At 33.1% G+C, this 15,829-nt stretch overlaps 1 protein-coding gene across 7 annotated transcripts in view; it reads right to left on the bottom strand.

Annotated features, from left to right (window-relative positions):
- Positions 1 to 15,829, bottom strand: part of heph (polypyrimidine tract-binding protein 1 heph) — a 539,711-nt gene that overhangs the window by 7,787 nt on the left and 516,095 nt on the right. For all 7 annotated transcript variants that reach the window (XM_072536694.1, XM_072536696.1, XM_072536698.1 and 4 more), the window contains 3 exons: positions 10,822 to 10,855; positions 4,243 to 4,335; positions 828 to 1,122 (listed from right to left, as the gene is read on the bottom strand). In XM_072536694.1, the coding sequence (XP_072392795.1) occupies positions 828 to 1,122; positions 4,243 to 4,335; positions 10,822 to 10,855 (422 nt within the window). The remainder of the gene's footprint in view (positions 1 to 827; positions 1,123 to 4,242; positions 4,336 to 10,821; positions 10,856 to 15,829) is intronic.

Genomic DNA, 15,829 nt, shown 5'->3' with positions numbered 1-15,829 from the left:
CCATCAGAAGAATCAAGCTGGCACATAAAGTTACTTATGCTCGTCTTTTGTTTTTTTATATCCGTAATGGTATATTTACCAAATTTGCACTCATTAGATAACTGGGTTGCAGATTCACCCGACTCTAACAGTTTATTAATATCGTATTTATCTTTCATATAAAGGACAACACGCTTACGTTTAGGCATCTATTAAGAAGTGTTTGCTTTTGACGCAACAAAATTTCGTTTATTGCCTATCGGTTACTCAGGTCGACGGTCTACTGTAGTAGTACAGTTGCTCCATTTGGAACCATAGAACATATTCCACGTGCCTCATCTGCATCCGTTCATGTAACTCAAAATCGCATCGTTTCTTGGAAGAATAAAAAAGTACCAACTCATTCTCAAGCTGTTATATCCAGCTTCGTTCGCAGACCATTATCTGTCAATAAATCTAAACAACTAGATGAACAGGGTTATTGTAAAAGAGTTCCAACCATTCAGAGTTGTAGAAGACCCTGAATTTAAAAAAATTATACGGATGCTAAACACTAATTATAACATTTCATACAGAAAAACAATATCGAAAAGCTTAACACCATGGATCTATAACAATATATAATGTCTACTTGGAAGTATATCAATAGCTTTTATTGCTCTTGGAATCCGTATTCAAAAGGTAATACATCTTTCAGTTGAATTGTTTTATTTAATTATTTTAATTATTGAAAATTTTCGAACTTTAGAATAATAAAGCTCCGAAAATGAGAAAATTTTTTCACATTATTTCTTTTCACATATTCAGTCATTTATAGATTTATAGAAAGTTAAATATAAAATACTTACGGGAAAAATTTAAAAGCTTTGACGGTGAAACCGTTCTTTTCGAAAGCTTCCTTGATATCCTCTTCGTTGATGGTCGCAGGAATGTTGCTTAAATGTAAAGTCGAAGAAGGTGGGTAAATATTCTGATAATTCTTAGATCCCGGCTTCTTGAATCTGTGTAATGGACTCTGGCTGTAATCTTTGGTTAAACCGGCATCGGGTTGGCCTTCTTTAGGCATTTGTACGCTCTGGTGCTTGCTTAACATTACTCTAATGTTTTTACCGAATACCTTTAATTTGTCCATGTGAGTTATGGCTAAAAACAACAATTATTTATTTCCCAATAAAAGATTTTGATTATAACCATTAATATATTAATATAAAAACTAAATTTTCTGGAATATTGCTAGCAATAACATAAAATCACATTTTCTATATTATTCTGTGAAACTAATAATATAATTTTCTTTCTAGATATGTTCCAGGATATTTTCTTGTAAGACAACTAAACATGATTATAGATAAGAACGAGATGCACTGATTTATGTAAAATATTTATAAAATACAAGTGATTCAATTAGCAGTTGCTAGAATGCCGAACTAATTAAAATATACCAGAGTTAATAGCCAGAGAATCCAAACGATATCTGAAAGCTTTGGCATAATGTAAAATATACTGTATTTTTGCAATCGAAATGATGTCCTATCGGACTTGGGTCAATATAAATAGATCAAAAATATCTAACGATAATGTATAATGTCAAAAATGGCTTATTGTTCCTTATAGGTTCTTTGCGATCATCCAGGAAAAACTTACACAGTTTCTGGGATAATTCAAAAGGAAATGGTCTGAAATCTTGCTACTTATTTATGGCAGAATTCAGATTTCGGTGTTTGATACGATGCTTACGGTTTGACAGTGTTATTGATAGATATAAGTGAAAAGCCATTGACAAATTGGCACCAATAAGAGATTTATTTGAATTACTTTTGAACGCATCGGAAAAGCTAGATCCACCTTCAATCGGATGGGGCCCTTCCTCAAGAGTCACAACCTCCCTCTTGATGCAAAAGTAAGAATGCTGCGATGCAGCATTTAAGCAGTACATACCGAGTAAGCCGGCCTTGTTTTGCATCGGATGGAAAAAGTTACGGAAGTCGTCAAAACAGTTAAAAATCGCAAACTTGAATATTTTGGCCATATTATGCGCCAGAGAGATATAATATACTCCGTTTAATAATACAAGGCAAGGTAGACGGAAGTAGAGGGCCAGGTCGAAGAAGAACGTCATGGCTTAGAAACCTGAGAGATTGGTTTAACAGATCCTCTGCATCTCTTTTCCGAGCTGCTGTCAATAATATTACTATAGCCAATTTGATAGCCAACGCTCGATAATCGAGCTCGGCACATTGTAGCGTTTTAAATTTGGTGGAATATTTTCGTTTTTCTGTTTGCAAATGAATTTTAAAACGATCAATATATTATGGCATTTTAAGTTGAGATTCTAAATATCAAGTTTTGGTATTCAGCTGTTTTTGTCTTTTGTCGTTAAAACGCAATAAACTGGAATTTTAAAAGTTGTTTCGAGTCCCCTAATATAATATTGCAAGTCAGGTATACGGTTTTTCTAAGACGTATTAACTGAGAATATTTTTTTGTCTTTGTTTACATTAATATTCCCCTATTCTCTGTATGTATTGTGAGGTAAAAAAATTTCCAGTTAACCAATTTAAAAGTAAATACTCAAGAAGTTTTTTGTCGGTTCGTTGCTAAGAACGAGGTCAAAAAAGGGTAGATTGTTTGTTTTAAGTTTGTAGGCAAAAACTAGCTGTGAGACGTAAAGGGAAATTTATTTTGCGTTGAAATTTGTAAAATGTAAGGCATCGAGGAGTCGCCATTTAAGCCCCAAGCAGAGCAGACAGAAGAGATTTTGAATCGCGAGTCGATTCAATTTTTTTTGTGTAATATCTTAAGACCGGTTAAGGTGATGATACTCTATGCAATGTGGCAGTTTAGATCAGAGTAATCACCCATAAGATTTGTGCAGTACACCGGCACTGATGAAATTTGGAAAATGTTTATATAGAATGTCCCCGTCGACAGCTTGATTTCCTCCAAGTTTCTGTTCCAATCGTTCCTGCCTACGTATGGAAATGGTTTGTTTTTATTCAAGTTGAGAGTTATGTCCTTTGCAGCTCCAGTCCCATAGATGTTAACAATTTTTTTTTTGAAAGTTAAGTGCTAAACTGTGAATCCAGGTAACAATTAACATTTTAATTTTTAAAGTAAAGACAGACAATTTTTTTGATAATTATTAATAATTGCTTTCATTAAAATTTAAAGGATTTGTAATAAATAATAAATTGTAAATTTTATGGTTTAACAGCTGTCATTTTAATTGTTTTTTTTAATATAATGTTAACATATGACAGCTAGCTTTGTTCTTTTCGATATTCATTTGTTTTGTTTGTTTAAAAAAAGGTTAATCTCTGTGCGATAACATTTGTCAGTTTTGTAGTATCTCCAACCCCTTTGTAAACGAAGTTTGTAAACGGACACATGTAAGTTTTTTATTCTGTATTTGGCAACTATTTATATAGTATATTTTTTGTGCCATTTTTATGTTTGATAACTGTTTGTATAAGACAAAAATAAACGTTTGATTTGTTTCTCTGATCCTTTGTTTATTTTAGTTTAGAAAATCTCCTAACCCTTGTATGTATTTTTGATTTTAGGGAAGAAGAAATTTTCTTTCTTTTTCCAGCAGGAAGTTTTCTTCGAAGCGGCGTCCAAATTTAAATAGCTAGAGGTAACCTTGTCTGCCATATCTTATTTCATTTTGTCCAGGAGATTTATGTAAGTACCCCTTTATTTCATTTTTGTGTAGCTACCCCAATCTCAACCCTTTGTCATTTCAACTTATCCACGACCCCAGCTCTCCAGCAACCCCTTGAGTGCCGTTCGCATAGTAGCGTTTATTTTGCTTGCCCTATCTTCGCCCCCATAGTTTTTGTCCCCTATTTCTACCCCTATGTTCGTACCCTGTGGTAGGCAAAATATTTTCGTTACAACATGAAGAAGAAGAAGCAGCAAACCTATCGGTCTAGCGTAACATTATGTATAATACAAAATCTGTGATTTTAAGTAGACTTGGCAACAAGGAAAGAAATCGAATGAAATGAGTACAAATTGGACAAGCACGGAAAACATGGTATATTAATTAACACCTTCTTCCTGGTAATTTGCCCAATAAAAAGATAAAAGAAAAAAAAAGAGAAATGTAAGCTGATAAAATTAACGAATGTATTTGGATAGAAAAAAAAACGAATCTACTACAGCGGCGAACAAAACAAAAATAATTAACTGGGAAGCAAAATATCGATCAACTGTAAAATAGTTACAATGTAATTATATTGATTAATAAATAATACTTACCCAAGTGGGCTTGGTGTGGTTCCGCCAATTGAACTAAGGCTGAATCCTTCTTGTTGTACAAAATCTTTACCCGTTGTACATCACCATATACCCCTAAAAGATAATATTTTAAAAACTACGTAATAAAATATCAAAATAAAACATATACGAAACATTAAAACTGTATTAACTCGAGTAATGATAAAAAATTAGATAAAATTAATACTATAATTTAATAGAAAGATTTCCATACACAATAACTAGAGAAACAAGAAAATATAAAAGATACATTGAAATAACACGAAATAACATGCAAAATAATTAGAAAGAAAAAACTTTTTACGCATTCTAATAGAAAAGTGAAGATAAATATAGTAAAAAACAATAAAAACACAATCACTATAGATGGATCTAAGCAGTAAGCTATTGACCAACGAAAAATAAAGAAACAAATGCTTCTGTTTATCTAAACAAATTTAAAATAATTAAAAGTAAAACTAAGGTAATAAGTAACTAATAGAGATTACCAAAATAGATATGATATATGTGAGAAGCTGGTTACTACAATTTAGGTCTTCATTTTCCTCGGTTTAATATAACTAAAAATATAATAACCATCGATATAATATAATAAGGATGGAACCTATGAATAAATACTTGCGTCCAAAGTAGCTAGTAACAATGGCCGATCTTGTTTCCGGAATTTCAGTGGAATACGAAAAAAATTCTTTTGGTACATATATATGAACAATAGTTGTTTATTTTCGTTGTTATTTACATTTGAATAAAAGATATAATGACGTATAACATGGCAAAGTTAAAAAATTATTATTTTTATAACATTAAAACATATATATTTTACAGGTATGTAGTTGCGCATCGCCCGCCACTGATGTGACTGGATGCAAAATATTAAAAATTTAACGAATTTATTAATTTACCAAAAAGAATACATTAAATTATTGACTTGAACACATAATGTTACCTGTTAAATGTCAAATTCACGTCGGACATTGTAGCTAGTAATGCGACGTCAGTACCGTTGTCTATCAGTTACATGTAAAAATATCAATAGGCTCCATTCTTAGTATATTATATCGATGACAATCACTAAAAACAGCCATATTTTTAGTTTGTATAAAATGTAAAAATTAATATTTAATATTCTTTACATTGGTTTTGAATATAATAGTTGTCGTTCGTGTTTACTATAACTTTATCATTTTTATGCTTTATTACGTTTATTCTTTTTCGCTTATGTGCGCCATCCTTCTATATTTCAAAATTTCCCTATTTATTGACAATCTGTAATACTCAACGGTTTATTAGTAAATGGTAGTGGTAGTTAAAAAAATATAACAAACCCGAAGAAAATTGCCCAGTGACATTTGCTTATAATATGTTCATAACAACATTGGCAACAGCATCACTTTGACTCGGAGATAAGATTTGGCTAAAACCTCGTCAGCGGTTGGGATATTTCGCATAAGCCATCGCATGACTTATCAAGTTCTGGACTAGAATGTTAGGATCTTGCTTGAGTTTTCAAGCGCATCTTTGACTGTAGTTAGTGATATCCTCCTTTACAGTATTGATCTTCAGGTCACGGGCTAAGATAGTATTAGACTCATACTAGAGTGCATTCTGTAATTGATTGATTCTTATTCTAGTATTCCTTATCAATTCGTTCATTACTTTTATGAATAGCAAAGAGCTCCGATTACCACCTTGTTTAATACCTTTCTTCCAATTAAATTCTTCCGATCTTTCCCCTTACATTTTTATCAATGTATTTGGTAAATTTATTTTCCTTAAGATATTCCCCATAATTTGTCTTTCTATCATGTCAAATGCTGCTCTTAGGTATATGAATGTTAATACTAGTTTTCTCCCGGGTCTATGCGTCTTTCCGTTAGGTTCCTAATAATATATATGTTCATTTGTCTGTTTTCCTGGTCTAAATGCCGATTTTTCTTCTCCCAGTTCAATTTCTACTTCTTCTACTTCGTCTTAGTCTCTTTTCTATTATTTTCGTATATATTTTAAAGCATACTGATGACAGACATATTGCTCTATAGTTGTCGCAGTTTACAGGTTCTCCTTTTTTGTATATTGGCACGATGATGTTATTTTGACAGTCTTTAGGGATTATCTGTTTTTCCTACGCCTCTTTATATATTTTCTATAGTTAGTTTATTTCTCTTCTCCCATGTATTTTACCATTTCTGGTTCAATTTCATCATTTCCACCTGCCTTGCACATTTTTATGTTTGATAATCCTTCTATTCTACTTATTTGCTCTAGCTCTATGATTTCTTCGCCTTCATTTATTACATTGTCTTCCTTTATTACTTCGGTATCAAATTTTTTCTCATCATATTCTTTCCAAACCTATTTGTTCTGGATTTATTTGGATTTGATTTGATGTACCTCTTAATGCGTTTATTTCCATTTGTTTTCCTCCCTTCATGTGTCGTATTGTCATCCAAAAGTTTCTATTATTTGTTACATATCCTTCTTGTAGTTCTTCTCCAAATTCTTTCCATGATTTTGCTTTTGCTTGTGTGACTGTGTTTTTTACTAATCGTCTCTGCCTATAATATTTTTCTTTATCTTCTTTTAATCCCGTTTCGATGTATTTTTTCCATGCCATTTTCTTTTTTTTTATTTATGCCTTCATTTCTTTATTTCACCATCTTATTTTTTTCAACTGTCTAGTACTTTTTTTGATTTTACACACTTCAGTTGCTGTTTTCTTTAACACTTCTCTGTAAGTATTCCACTTTTCTTCCATTGTCCATGTTTCTTTTTGGTCCTCTATTTGTCTCAATCTTTTGTTAGTTTCCTTCTTGTAAAGTTCTCGCACACTTTCTATCTTGAGTTTGTTTACTTTTACTTTCTTTTACTCCATCATTCATCAATCAAAATGCGTTTTAAAGGTGAAGAATGCAGCTTTCGTACGAAATTGAATTTTACCGCAAATGAAGTCAGTTTCTATAAAGATGTTACTCTTTAGCACTTCCATTGACCGGTTACTATAGAATTTCCACTATTAGAGCCTAGTTTTCAAAATCACTAGCATGAAATTTAGATTTTGAGATTTGGCCACCAATACGAAGCATTTAATATATGCCTAAAACGCTGAATTTCAACTTTTACAATACAAACGATCTAAAATGTTTAAAACTCCTTTTCGATTACACAAGCACACTACAAAAAGTGCTAATTAACATTTTTGTTCAAAATTATCTCAGCTACATTTCTTATTTGAAACATTTTCTTCTACGGCGTACAGATTCTTGGCTAATCGATGTTTTCCGTTCCCCCCATCCTAGGGGAAAGCCTAAGTGTAGAAGTAGTAAACTTTTTTGCATGTTTTTTGGGGTCACAAAATTGATATTCTCGGCAAAATTGTATATCAACCTCCTATTGAAACTGTTGATTTTCAACTTACTATCCAATACATGTAATCTAGTTGAAGACTCAATTGTTTTCTTTCTAACAAAAATGTGTTTTCTCGGGGTTAACTTGAGATCTAGGTACATCTCTAAGCATTTTATGTTTTGTTGCTGCGACAGATATTTTCTATTAAAAGATATTTTCTACTATTAATACAAATAAATTGAGTATACCTCATTTATTCGTAACCTCCATTTCATTTGTTCTATGTATTTTTTTACTGAAGGCAAGACTTATTCAAGATACTGTTTAAAGACTTCCCTAATGTAATTTCTATACTACTCCCCTTGAAACTCCCCTTAATCCAAAGGACATTATTGAATTAGGGCCCAATTAGTCAAAGTTTACCAAAATTATAGGTAAATCCGGATAGAGGGGAGGTAGATTCTCGAAATTCAGCATATGGTTCGCCGACAATATCAACAAATAGTGTTTCAAAAGGTACAGAATTTGCAAAGATACGCCTGATAACGTTGAATTGTATCAGGCCCACGGATTTATATAATTGCAAGTATTCTGCAAGTTCTGTGTGAACCTACGCTTTTCTTAATACTACCGTTGTATGGGTTTATTTTTCTTAGGGATTTATTTATGACTTTTTTTTTAATATTCCTTTAGAGCTATTTCTATACTAATTCTATACTATTTTCAATCCTATGACAAGTGGCTTCAAAACTAAGTAACATACTTGAGTCACATAAACAGTCCATATAGCACTTTAAATATTACTTAGTGAAGGCATGCTTCGATTTATGACTAACGTGGAAGTGCTTACGCCGTTGATGCAAGAGACACCTCCTCTGATCACGCGCTCCGCTGTGTTTTTCTTTCCCTAATCTTGAAAGTGAATATACTATAGCATAATTTTATTTTATGGTGTTGTGTCTGCATGTCTTGCTTCATAGAAGATTTGTAGATGATACTGTTAGTTTGCAGCATTCTTTCTTTAGCCGATTAGATGCTTTGGCTGCTAGAAATGCCTTATGAAAGCATAATAAGCTTCTTTTTACTAAATGACCACAACTAAAGTCATGATATTGAAATAAATGTATTTTAATCTAAAATGACCTAAGAGTTAAAAAAAAGGCCTGTTTATGTAACATTTTTAACATACCTTGATGATGCCTGTTAAAAAATTTAATTAAATCTGGCGAAAATGATAACAACTGTTATTTACAATCAATTTTGGTAATCCCTAATAACTATTCATCCAATTCACTTGGTAGTTTCGGAAATTTGAAATGGTTAATTTTGGAAAAACAAGCAAATTGGATTTAAACTCTGTTATTTTAATTAATTACTACGGTATAAGTGAAAAATACAAGATAAAATAACATATGCCTTATAACCTTATTTGTTAATACAGGTTTCAAGATCAATATATTTGATTTCATTTCACATGCTCAAATGTTTTTAGCATCAAAACACTAATTTGCTATTATCAGTAGATTATTTTCTGTTCGTCGATTGAATTGCAAAACATCGCGTCTGTATATTAATGAACTTCTTAATAATTGTACATAAATTGTAACGTTTCAATCGACCGATTTTGACCACTTGGACGTTACAAAATGTTCAATCTTTGTTTTATATTTTCTCCACTGTTGTGAATTTGTACGTTGAACAATTAATAATTGTCATAGGTTTTTAGTGTATTTCTCTTGTTTATTTTATAGGTTTGTGCTTTAGCCTCGCACACAAATATATTCAATTTTAACAACAGTAAGTGTCTGTTCTTATTTGATATCTGCAAATATCTTTTTGGTCATATATTCTATGTCACCAAGGTATATAGATTACAGGATCCAACTTGTAAATACAACACATTTTGGAGACGGCTATCGCCATATTCCCGTTCTCCTCCTCCAATTCTCCCGGTCCAAGGCATGCTCCTCCTCCAAACCTCTTCTAATTCATTAATTCCATAAGCGTCGAGGTCTACCTCTTTTTCTTCTTCCAGAGGGCTTCCATCTGTGAAGTTTTTGGGGCCAAAGTTCGTCAGGCATTCTCAATAGGTGTCCAAACCGTTTTAAACATCTTCTTTCTATTCTGTCAATGACCGTTTCTGTAGCATTCACGTTATTTCTTATAGATACGTTGGTCTTCCTTTCCAGCCTTGATGTTCTAGCAATTTCTCTCAAATAATCCATTTCAACTGCCAACAATCTTCTCTTCAGGTCTGCATTAATTGTCCATACTTCAAAGCCATAACAAAGAACTGATTCAACCATGGTTTGCCCTATTCTTTTTTTGTTCCTTTTGGAAATGTTTCGATCCCACCATAAGGAGTTCATACATCCTACAATTTTACGTCCCTGATTAATTCGGTGTTTAATTTCGGTTTCTCATAAGCCGTTCTTATCAATTAGTGCACCTAAATATTTAAATTTTTTCACTTGTTTTGATAACTAAATAATCTGTTTTCTTCATGCTGACTTGTAACCCCCATTTTACATATTCTCTGTATAGACGCTTTATCATAGATTCTAGATCATAAGAATCTTGAGCTAGGACGACTTGGTCATCCGCAAATTTCAGGGAGAACAGTACGTCATCTCCTATGGGGATTCCCATTCCCTGGCAGTGGTTTTTCCAATTTTGGAGGGCTGCCTCAATATATAAATTAAACAGTAAGAGTGACATACTGCATCCTTGTCTTAGTCCTGTAGTTACTTTAATTGGCTCTGATAGTCTATTTACGATTTTTAGGTAAGTAATGTTAAAAATGATTTTATCGTCCGTATAATTTACTTTATTTCGTACGGTTATCTATAAAAATTCCCATATCAATGCATTTCCTTTGCGACTGGGAAAGTGATTTATACAGGTATATCCTGAACAGTACGCACGCATGACATAGTGAAAAATACCAAAAATGTATACCCATAAAATACAAATAATTATTGATGTTATTGATGATTTTAAAAGAACAGAGTTTTTAAATAATTGCTCCTAGCTAGATACACCTAAAAGATTCGTTGTAACACAAAAGTTGATATTTTAAAATGTTTCTGCAATATATAAACAAAACGTAAAAGTTTAAGTAAATTGTGTTTCAGTTTATTTCATTAATTTAATCGGTTCTTGTTTAGTGTATCTATCTAGGAAACAGAAGAAATATAATTAAGTGTGAAAACATACCAAATAGTGTAAAGAGAGCGTCAGGCGTGACCATCTACAATAGAGAAAGATGACAGTAGGATGTAACGTGGCACAAAGAGGTAGCATATATGCCACCGGAGGGGCAGCAAATGTAAAAAAAGAAAAAAATAGCATTAGATACTTTCTTTTCGTTTAAAAAATCGGTTCACACGTGTATAAGGATTTAAATAATAGTTTATAAGGCTCAGCTAGATGCTTTCATAAAAATTAATACTTTGATATGGTAAATGAAAAGTTTAAAAAAATTTTTACTCAATAATAACTATAAGTAACTTTATACATTTTAGTGGACAAATGTATTCAATAATCATAAAATTTACTATTAAGAATAAATTTTTTTGACAAATAAAGAAACGGTAAAAAAATCTGAGAACAAACAGAAAAGAAGTTAGTAGAATAGATTTAATAGAAGAAAGATCTTGGATCGAACATTACTCACAATTTCTGACTGAAACAATACCATTACGGGAATTACTAGCGTAAGTTTTCACCTTATTCTATAAAGAACATGACATATCCACTGGAGTGGACAAAAGCACATATTAACAACACCTACAAAAAAAAAGATCGAATTACCCACAAGTTGCCCACTAGAAAGAGAAGCCCACAGTCTTTATAGATCTGACAAAAGCATACGATAGTGTACAACTTTCATTGCTCTGGATAACAGTGGAAAAACAAAGAACAAATATGAGGCGCTCTCAGTGTGGAGGAGAAAATGCTGCAATCTGGGCATCCCAATCGAGGACGAGAGATACAATACACTTCGCTGACGACCAAGCCATTCTAGCTGAAGATTAGAGTGACATAGACTATGATTATAAAAGTGGAAGAGGAGTACGCCTTACAACTAATATACAAAAAACCGAGTACTTAGTTGCAGAAGAAAAACCAGAAAGCCTACAAATTGAAATGGGAACTATAATATCAACTGCAACCTTAAAATACCTGGGAATCCAAATAACATCAAAAGCAGGGAGTAACGAAGAAATACATTCTAGCATTGGCAAAGCAAGATCAGCCACTAGACAGCTACACGGACTATTGTGGAATAATAAAATAAAAAAACATGGACTATTGGAGACCATGTTGCCGGCTCACTAGACTTGACAGTTGACTTGATCGAGAGAAGATGTCGAAGATGCAATGCCCGCCAGATATTTAAAAACTAAAGATTGATTCGACAGAAAACGCTGGAAATTAAGGATGCGAGAAACGTTTTGTTCACAAAAGTGTATCAGTCGACTTCCGTTATCATTTCTTTCTTCTTTCCCATAACTGATTTATGTCCTATATTATCCCCTACCTTGGCGTTCATGTCTCCAATTACTATTTTTACATTTCTTTTGTATTAACTATTCACATTACTGAATGACAATTGTCCAAGCCAAGAACAAAAAAAAAAACTATTCACATTGTCATGTTGCTTGGAGTTTCTCATAGAAATCTTCCTTCCTCTCCTCATTATTTTCGTTTGTTATCATTACACGTAAACTCATCACCAATTAGCATAAATGCCCTCGTAGATATTATAAGCTCATCTCAGCAACTCTTTTAAAATCTTCTGAAATTTAATAGATTATCAAGTAAACAAGAAATGTAACAGGTAACAGTCAATCTTCCGCATTAGAAACCAGCGCTTTTGGGCAAAAATGCTGGTGATGAGTTTACAGATCTCCAAAGGATGCCGGTGATCAGTTTGCTCTATCTCAGGGTCTAATCATTTTGGGGGGCTATAAAGTGATGAGTTCTTACACGTCCTCGAAAACTGCTATGCCGCAAGGACTATACAAAGGAAATGTATGCCGAGATCAAAGCAACAAAAATATTATATCTTGACCTACAGAATAACGAAAAATATTATTGTTCTGAATAATAGTGCTAAAAGTACAGATAATTTATCGCAATAAAAGTTTTTGGAAATGCAACCAACAAAGCCAAAGTACAAGACTTTGACAAAAAAAACTGGATTATGGTTATGCTATACTATGTATATTATTGATATTGATATCCCTCCTCAATGAAATCTACAATGCCACTAGGAAACCTTATGAGCCACGTCTTGAAACTATAATTATAATCATACAAAATAAAATTTACAAAAAAAATGCGAAGAAGTTTTTGGAGTTCAGCAATTTATATTTAGGAAAGACATGTAAATAGAGAAGCCATGCTCTATTCTACCTCGAAATACTAACACAAAAATGTTTAGACCACAAAAAGAACATGTTTGTATGTTTTGTGGATTTCGAAAAAGCTTTCGATCGAGTATCTCATAAAACTCTACTGGAAATATTGAATAACACATTTTTAGATAAAAAAAGATACGAAAAGTATAGAAAATAGAACGTACTTTGTCTGTATGTCTGTATGCCACAATGAATTTTCACAAAAGCCCGACTTTGTTCGTTCTTGACATAATTAATCTTAGTGTTTTTTTTCGAAAGTATTAAATTTTGTTACAAATATAAATTACGAGAGCCTTATAAACACTATATAGCATATTTCATCAAGTACTGCTGAGAGAAAAGAGAGATTATAGATTAATAGCACAAGTAAAGATTTCTTAACATGATTAGATGATTAATGCTATATACAAAATACCACATATATATTCGTTTTAAATAAAATTATGTAAAGCCGCAGTAAAGTATTAATTTGTTATATAAATCATGTAACTGAAAGTATTGAGTATAATTTAATAATTAAACAATAATTGATTGATTTTTATACTATAAAGTAAAAATTTCTGTGCCATTTCATAATTTAGATAGTAGTAATATACCTAAGTAAGAATATTCAATGAAGTAAGGACAAACATAAAGGGGTATGCATATTTAAATTGGAGTAATTGATTACTTAACAAATTATCTAATAAATGTTTAATACTCGATCAATTATTTAATAAATAAGTGACGCGTTAGTACAAATCCATAGTTGATTTATAATTGAATTAACATAAAATATAAATAACCCTGCACATAAATGCAGACATTTACAAACTTCTATTTGGTGCTACGATTGACTTCATTGGTGACATTCGTAAAAATCCTAAAAAATGTTTCTATTTTTATTTATCCAGATCAACCATAATTAACAATAAACGAAGAATTTAAATGGTTTTACACAATTTAGTAGATTTTAAGATTTTAAAAGTATTTCCTAATCTTTGGAAGCTATTTTATTAGTAAACCCCATGGAAGTTCAATATTTTCTTTCTTCGTTTCAAACTGGAGACAACTATAATTACATATTTTGTTTGTTATTTTCATAAAAGATATTAGCATGTCCTATTTTCAAACTTGCCTTTTTTTATTATGTTCACATGGCTATAAATAAACTACTAAAAAGTAGTCAACAAAACTGAGTGAAACTCAGCAAGAAACGAAAAAGATGCAGCGAGTGAAATCAAAGATCTACCAGACTAAACTATCCATTTATTTACAATCTGCAATACATTAGAGCACACATCGCTGAAGCCCTGAAGCCCTTCTGATCCCACAACAAGCGGGTTTTATTGGGGGAAAAACTGTATCGGCCAGGCCCTTCACCTTACACAGCATATTTAAGACGGTTTCGAAAGGAAGATGATACCAGGTGTCGCCACCAACTCCTCTTAAAGAAAATTTATAGCATCACGAAAGATGGTATTCTTCAACCTTACAAGAATAATATCAGCTTTTCTCTAGAACCGCATGCCTTTTGTGGATTTTTAGAGTCAACGCAGCCGTTGGCGAATATAAAAAACTGTTTGCCACAGGGAAATCTACTCGCTCCACTACTAGTCAATATTTATACCAACAACCAACCCCTTCCCAAAATACACAAAGTTTTGTATACTCGGACGACGTGGCGCTCGCAGCTCAGGCGTATAGTAGCTCAACAGGTAGAGCAGTACATCCGAGTCCATTTCCCCCTAGTAGGGGGGTACTGCAAACGGACTTATCACCTGCTTGCAAACTAAAACCACCCTCCTCTACTTGTGCGCAGTTAACTATCATAACAGTGTGATGGTCGCTGTAAGGCTGACGAAACTTTCGGAGCACTTTCTTCTCTTAGAGAAGATATTTCTCTATTTAAGATTTATTCTTATAGATCTTATCTCTGTCGCTGGTGCAGCTGGTGTTTCTCTTCTTTTTCTTTCTTCTTAAAGGTTGCTCGGATGTCATTTCGTACACTATTCCATCCCTCCTTACTTCCCGTCATCTTCACGATTATCTCTCTTTACAGGTTCATACCTGTTTCCCTCCACTATACATCTATTACACTACAGCATTGTGTGAGTAACATTGTTTGAGTATTCGAAGTATAGGCATTTGGCTGTATCTGTCTTTCTGAGATATGAAGATAAAGATACGTCCTAAAACATTTATGTCCTGTGAGCACTTGCGTCAGTAAGTAATCCAGTCGCCTGTGACCACAGTCCATCCACTCTCGTTAGGCTCAGGATCAGCATCTTAGCCCACTGGGTAACATCTTTCTCTATGAGAGAAGAGAGCTTAAAAAGTTCTCTTCTCTCATAGAGATGCTAACACATGTAGAGGAACGCAATCCATGATAGTCCACACAGACGCATTCTATCCACTCGTATCATGAGCCTCATCTGGTATCTCTACTGCTTCACTCCATACTGGTGCCGCGTACCATTCAAGGATGATTGACTGCACAACACCGTTTAAGGCCCTCCTCCTTTCTGATTTGGATCCCCCAATGTTGGGCAAGACCCTCCCCAGCGCAGCCGTACTCTTCGCTGACTTCCGGGCTACCACCCGTATATGCTTCCCCCATCTGGAGAGTCCAGTTGTACAAGAGACAGTACAACTGGACCATTGTTTTAGACCGAAGTATCTGGGCATAACTTTGGACCGATCTCTAACATTTAAGAAGCATTGCCAAAACACCAAATAAAGGTAAGAAACATTATAAGGAAGTTAACTGGAACTTCCTAGTGAGCAGATTCACACACCTTGAGCACAACAGTCCTGAT

The sequence above is a fragment of the Diabrotica undecimpunctata genome, chromosome 7 (genome assembly GCF_040954645.1).
Source record: "Diabrotica undecimpunctata isolate CICGRU chromosome 7, icDiaUnde3, whole genome shotgun sequence".
NCBI classification, from domain to species: Eukaryota; Metazoa; Arthropoda; class Insecta; order Coleoptera; family Chrysomelidae; genus Diabrotica; species Diabrotica undecimpunctata.
This window is presented reverse-complemented; position numbering and strand designations above follow the sequence as displayed.